General features: G+C 39.9%; 1 protein-coding gene across 1 annotated transcript; it reads right to left on the reverse strand.

The window, feature by feature from the left end:
• Positions 1-43: 43 nt before the first annotated feature.
• On the reverse strand, positions 44-4,398 carry ddit3 (DNA-damage-inducible transcript 3). Its single transcript, XM_049573694.1, has 4 exons — positions 4,249-4,398; positions 2,739-2,800; positions 2,055-2,263; positions 44-1,856 (listed from the first exon to the last, which is right to left on the reverse strand). The coding sequence occupies exons 3-4, from the start codon at positions 2,208-2,210 to the stop codon at positions 1,074-1,076; spliced, it is 939 nt and encodes a 312-aa protein (XP_049429651.1). The 5' UTR covers positions 2,211-2,263; positions 2,739-2,800; positions 4,249-4,398; the 3' UTR covers positions 44-1,073.
• Between the last annotated feature and the right edge of the window lie 2,859 nt (positions 4,399-7,257).

A 7,257-nucleotide genomic window follows, 5' to 3' on the forward strand; every position in this document is an offset into this window, starting at 1 on the left:
AAGAATCGTTCACACAAAAACAAACATTACATGACACAAACAATTGCACATTTTTTTGTTTTATTGCAAATTTAGGATTACAATGAGAGATAAAATAAACAGTATGGTAAAATACATGTATTTGATGCCATTGATGATAAAAGCCATGCATATTATTCTACAATTAACAATTTATATGACTGCAATGAGAAAATAACAGTGGATATGTTGGCATTTTACAGTACAAGCCATTACAGTACAACTGTGTATATATATATTACAGCGTTATATAAAAATAGTAAATCAGGGTAAAACAACTTGTGGTAATTCTACCACATATTCCCATATTGATAGAAAAAGGTCAGCTTAGAAAGTATAGCCGGGTCCTACTTACTTTATCTAAATACACATACACACAAGCCATGGGTTATAAAAAAGTAAGAAAGATTATGAATTCTCTCCCAAAAACATCATTCTCTCATACTCACACTGCACTGGGCACTTTCAAACTTTTCCTGAGCTCCTAAACTCTCCACAAATTGGGGCAAATAATCTCTGCTAGCCAAATTGCAGCCCTTAACTTAGGAGTTACAATTATTGCAACATGGTGGGAACAGATGACAATGAAATGCACTCTCTGAATTAAGTTCCTTTCTGTCCAACATACAAGTCATCAAATGCTCATAACTGTTATTTCTTCCACCTCATTTGGTGGAAGTTATGTTAGGCATTCTTTAAAATGACAAACATGCATCAAAACCGCGCTATCATTTGCACTTAGAGCTGTCTGTTCTTCCTTTTCCTTTATACATGCTGAGTCTTTTTATTTGCCGCATTGCTGTTGCAGCCCCTTCTCTCTGAGCCCTCTCTTGTCTTGACTTTCATCACTTTCCTATTTCTTGCCATTTTAAGCTCTGTATTTTCCAAAAAATCCTCTTGCTTATAAAATATATCTTTGGTTTCCATCCTTTCCTGACTTAAGAGGCATTTCATGACCACCGTATTACACCTTTTCCCCACCACTGCTTATTCCAATTCTGTAGGACCTGTCATGTCATCTTTTATTCCTGTCTTCCATCCTGTCTCATTTTTCCTCATTTCCTGGTGTTGACTAGTCTCTCTATCAAGGCTCTACGTGTCCTCTGTACCTCCTCTCCCAGCCTTTCAATCTCCGCTTTCAAGCGCTCGTTCTGCTCCGTCAGCTCCTGTACTTTCCTCTCGTTCTCCTGCTCTCGTTCTTTGCGACTCTTTTTGGCAGATGAGTAGGATGAGGATGTGTGCTGCGTAGAGGAGGCGATTGAGGACAAGGCACCGTTGGCCCTCTCGCTGGTGGTCCTCTTACGTTTTCCCAGCCGGGAGGACGGGTAGACGGAGGGAGAAGAGACAGGTGAGGAGGGAGAGGAACAATTTTGAGATGGCGACTGGGAGGCCGAGGAGGAGCAGGATGGAGAATCGGGGACACAGGGCAGTTCCTCCTCGCTGGCAGAGGGAGATGCAGGATGGACATTATTAGATTGGTGGTGTTGATGGTGGTGGTAATAATAGCCGCCGCTGATCACCGCTCCGCTTGGATCCACCATTCCCACTCCTCCTTCACTCAGCAACTCGAAAAACTCCGGAGGCAGCAGATCACTGCCGCCTCCTGTCGAGCTGTCTCCACTTCTGCCGCTCTCAGCCTCCGCCCGCCGCTCTTCTGCAACAGCTGGACTCATGCAGGAGGAGGAGGAAGAGGAGGATGATGATGAGGTGTGATGAAGAGGCTGGGTGTTGTGGATCTCCTCTGTTGCCCTCTGGACACCTTCGCCCCACGTCTGGCCTCCGTCCGTCAGCCACGTCAGAGAACAACTCTCCAGAACATCCAGAAACTCCGGCTCTTTCTACAAACGTGAAACGGAAATGTCAGCGCATCCAAAAACAAGTCAAATATCACAATATAAGTTCATTTCAGATCACATGTGAATCACATATGTGAAAATATTTTTTCACAAAACGGTAAATATACCTAAAAAAGAAAAATATTAACGAAAATACAATGGACGAAAAACACTAGCCATTTCCTTCGTCAAGCTACTGACCTCGGTGCATGTGGGGGCACGTGCCAGTTTTGCCCCTCCCGTGTCAGAGCCCAGAATATCCTGCAGGTCCTCATACCACGCCTCCAACTCTGCACCACACAACGGCCCCACGCCAGGGGGGTACGGCGGGGGCAGGTGTAGCCACTCGGCAGTCATCTCGCCAGTCAGTCGCAACACACAGGTACTCGGCCACACGGTTCACACTGGACCTGAGGGAGGAGTGGCCAGACACAGGAGGGTTGGGAAAATGGGAGGGATAAGGGAAAGAGCGCAGCACGTTAGATGAATGACACGTCACAGAGACTCCGCCTCATTCGTTTTTAACTGTTCTGCAAGTAGTTGAGTTAGAGATTGTGGGCATGCAGTGATAAAAGATGGCATGTATCATTACTGAACACTACAACATGACCTTATCAATATAATTATTTACACCATAATAAACAAAAACTATACCAAAGTACAAAATATTGTGTTCAACTTATTGTGAAATGGAATAACAGTGACACTAAGTGAGGAAATGACTGTACTGCACTAAAATTGCTGGAAAAAAGGGAATTTGAAGAACTAAAATATGTATAAAGAAATTTGTTAACCGATACAAAGTTATTGTAAAAAAAATAAACAAATTGATTTAATAAAATTCACAAACATGCAACACTCATAAAGTCAAGTATAAGAATTTACCTTTAGAAAGTCTCTGTTAATCAAGTCTGCCAATTTGTTGGCGATAACTTGTCCCAACAATTCTGAAAGATAAAAATATTTTATAGGTTAGTCTTTGGAAAATATGAAAAATGTTTCTTCTGATGGCTGAAATTTGCTGAGATTTCAAAATCAAAGTGATGATTTGCACAAAGACAGAGCAAGCTTGATCAAGTAATAAAATGTGCTTTAAATTAACAATAATTGCTGCTTTGAACAAAAATGAAATAAAATAAATTGTTAAAATGATCAAAAAGGATGGAGGAAGATAAAATTCCTGTCACTTATTCCTTGTAAACAAAGACCAAAATGTTCTCTACTGCGCCCCCTGCTTTCTACGGCCCTCAGAACACGTTGGGATCGATAAACAAGTGGTTAAAAACGACGAGTAAATGCTTTATATTGATCTCTCCAGGTCTGACAGTCAGGTCTGCTGCTTTTATTAATTACTTTAAGCTGTGCAAAACAAAAATTACCACATAAAATCCACCAAAATTGCTTTAATTATTGTAGACAAAGCCTATAGCTGAATATTGTATAAAATAAACACGGATTTCTGCTTTTCTTATTTGATGTGCAAGTAGAAAAAAAATAATAAAACAATATTCTTACATAGATGTAGCGTTGGCAGTGATGTGAAATACATTAAGAAAGAAATGAAAAATAAAGAAATCCTCTTTAATTTGATGTCAAATGTCACACTTCCTGTGTCAGCGCAGGCTTTTAAACTTTAGTTTGATAAATAAAAGGTGTCAATTATTATTTTCTTGTCAATTATTACATATTTCAATTTTTTAGAATTTGTTTTTTTAGTTGGGCTACATGTCCACTGTAAGCCAAGGCAATTACGTCATGGAAATGTAAGTCCAGCAGGAGGAATGGGCGAAACAAAAGGAAACGTACACAGACACAGAAAAACAGTGGGTTGGAAAAATGACTTAATACTATAAACATATATTCATTCAGTAATAAATGTTAACAATAAACCGGTTTGTTTAAAGTGTGAAAAACAAATGTAGCTGTCAAAAATAAAAGCCGATCCGTTTTGAGTCAACAGCCCCACCAATTACTGTCAGACGTCACACGGAGTAGGCTAATGTCTCTTATTCTACTCAAATGAAACGACACTTTACAAAATCGCAAGTATAAGATGTCGCAGCTACAAAATACACAAAATAATTCTAAAACGTTTGCTGCGCTCAGCGGTTAAAACCCTTTACAAAAACTTCGTAGCTGTAACGTTAAGTCCGTATGAGCTTCCCAACTTGTCAGACAGGAGCAGACAACACATAAAAACAACTCCATGTAAATTGTGATGGATTAAGACAACTGTTACTCTAAAAATGGCACCGGGATATCTGCCAAAAACATGCTTTTTTTCCCTTTCCAGTCACACCAGACCACTTCAAGTTAAGTAGCCGTTACTCCCAGAAAAGACGGGAAAACATCGACTAACCAACGGACAAAACTACCGACAAGAATCGCCACTTACCCTTTTTCTTTTATTCGCTCGCCTTCTCGACTGTCTTGAACTCGAATGTGGATATTTTAGTAAAAATTGGTGATAGCTCATGTTAACCATTGTTCAGTCTGGACGGCTGAATGTGATTTTTCGGAAACTCCCGGCGGTGTTTATATTGAGGGAGAGGCCAACCGAACTATGCATGGGAAGGTAGTTCCATCACAACCTAGCCGGAGCGACGCGAACTGGCGTTCTGAGCGTCCAATCAGGAGAGCGGAGTTAAGATCTTTTCCTTAACGACATCCAATAGGGTGGCGCGAAAACAGCACCTGGGCAGGGTTTGGTGTCGTGTTAGCTGCTGCTTCCCTCTCCAGCCTGTATAGTTTGTACGAGCAGCAATTGTGATGCAGTCATAAGACGGCCAGGACGAATTTGGGGCGTATGGGAGTCACATGAAAGGAATGATGCAATGCTTGGCAACCAATTTCTAGCTGGGGATAACACCAGCAGAATCAGAACATGTTTTATTAAACAGTGTTGGCTCTAACTAAAATCTAAAAATATACATATATGCATGGATATCTAATGTCGAAGAATTGTTTGTTTCCGGAACAAAAGCTGAATCGATTTTTCTCACGAATTGTTTTATCGTAGTAAAGAAAACATGTCTCCATTTAGCGCTTTCTTGTTGTTTTATTTAATCATTGTGTTGTAAACCGATTGTTTTCACTTGACTTTGGATCACAGGTGCTTGTCTTAAGTTTGTCGCTGACACTGACATTACGCACGCCCCCCTTTACTCCATGATCCACGAGGGAAAAATAATAACCGGTCCGCCCTTTTAAAACGACACGTTTCTACCGGACCAGTGTGATCCTGGGAGACGCGTGTTGTTTTATTTGTGAGATGTGTCCTAAAATGCCGCAGACCAGACTTTAAGCACACACGTGGTGTCATATTCTCATTCATTTCATACCGCGCGCTCTGTTGCAGCTCCGCGAGATATCAAAACACACGCCCGGCTGGTGGAGCGTCTGTGGCGCGAGCTGAGCGGTGCTGGGTGTGATCCAAACAGCACACTGTCCCCCCAGTTAGTGTCTGCTTATATTTTCAGCTGTTAGTGATGAAACTGAGCAGCATTCTTTATTAGTCCGTGATAAAAAACTTTTATTACATGTTTTTGTCTCTGATGGGTGTGTTATCATTTTTATTTGATCAATTATTACTGATTTATTTGGCTATTTTTACCATAAATCATTATTATAAAAGGTTGAATTTTGCAAGAATAACACAGGCTGACACATCACTGCAAAACAATAATATTATAGCCATGTTATGACAGATTATATAACTGATAAAACGCTGAAAAACACCACTGATCATCAGAGACGGTGTTTATAACATCAAAAATAGGTTAAATAGGTTAAAAAGTGAGTTTTAATACAGCACAACTGCACTTACAGATCAACTTTAGTCCCCACCTTGTCACATTTGCCGATATAAACAGCCTGTGATTGACTTTATTAAAATTATGGCACTGTTTATAAGCTTCACACTCACATTACAGCTTTGTGACACTATGAATTGTGTTTACAGATATATAGATATGTAGAAGAATCAAATTGAAATGAAATGTTAGTTTTACCAAAATGACTTATTATTGTCCCTTTAAAGAGCCCACGAGAGATTATATTGTCAACATCCATCCATTTATTGCTTTGTGACCGCACAAAATTCCTTAACTTACACTAAACATCCTGCTCACAATAACAACTGTTTTTCTAAAAATATGTATAGTTACGTAAGACTAAAACCACAAAGTTCAACAAGGTCACCGTCTCAGACACACAAAAGAGCCAGACGGTAAATGTTCCCCTATCGTTAGTTGTTGGGTGGTGACCGTTAATAAGGTAAACAACAGCGGCGACATCATCATCATCATCATCATCATCAACAACCTCCAAAGTGACATCAAAATAAAACCACGTTTCATCATGTTGCACTCCTGATGCGGGCTCTTCACCCCGCTCCTGACACTTTCTGCCCTAATCCCAAACTCAGCACACACAAACTGTTCTCCATGCACGGTGCAACGTGCACGGCTCAACATGCACAGCCCCATAGCAACAGCGCCAAGTAGCGAATAGAAAGCTCAAATACTGTCTCTAGGACCCGGGTTAAAGCGCTGCAGGAAGCACCGTGAACACGTCACGACTTGAGTGGCTGTTGCTGAGTAGTTCAGCATACTTTCTCTACACCCCTCCCTCTCCACCCCTGCCGTCTGTTTATTTTGTCAGTCCCGTCGTCTGTGTTGTATTCATTATAAAACACTGTTTACAACCCCAGATCTGGGTTGCTGCTTTTTCTGTTTTGCAAAATAGTCTGACGGTGATGGTCCCTGTTTGTCTGATTGACTGTCGTTTCAACTAGCAACATTTATAATAATAAAAACAACAACAAAAAAAATAAAAAATAAATATGTTCAAAATAAGACATATTATTTATCCTCTTTTGTGTTATTCTCTCATGACACTGAGCTGACAGAGTGTAAACAAGCGCTCCAAGCTGATAACTGTCTGGTCATGTGGATCAGCTTTTAGATGAGATTTAGACATTACTGACTGATGGGTGTATTTGGAGATATCTGTTGCTATGCTGTTTCTGTAATGTTTTACTCGCTGCCGCTTAATCTCACTTATATTGTCTGCCTAGTCTTAAATAACTGAATATAATACTTGGTCTTTTTTAAATGATATTTTTAGCAGAGACAACTGTCACATATTACATCACATGGTTGTAAACAAGCAAAACAAAACAAAAAAAAAGTCTAGTTATGTCCACATAACTTCATCAGACTGTAGTAACCTAACCGTATGATACCTATTTATATATTTCTAAACACAAAACAAGTGAAACAACCAAATTTCACAATGAAAATGACTAAAAAACTGAGATTTAATTCTAAAAATGTTCTTTAAATGTGGACCGAGGAATTTATTTTCCTTATTTGTCTGCTCTTTGTTGTGCTGCCACATTGAT

The sequence above is a fragment of the Epinephelus fuscoguttatus genome, linkage group LG1, assembly GCF_011397635.1.
Source record: "Epinephelus fuscoguttatus linkage group LG1, E.fuscoguttatus.final_Chr_v1".
Classification (NCBI taxonomy): domain Eukaryota; kingdom Metazoa; phylum Chordata; class Actinopteri; order Perciformes; family Serranidae; genus Epinephelus; species Epinephelus fuscoguttatus.

Excerpts from the sequence above, each read along its gene's own strand:
- ddit3 (XM_049573694.1), bottom strand. The coding sequence starts at position 2,210 with ATGACTGCCGAGTGGCTACACCTGCCCCCGCCGTACCCCCCTGGCGTG. Across the intron at positions 1,857-2,054 it reads GTGCCCCCACATGCACCGAG|AAAGAGCCGGAGTTTCTGGA; the intron begins GTCAGTAGCTTG and ends TCACGTTTGTAG.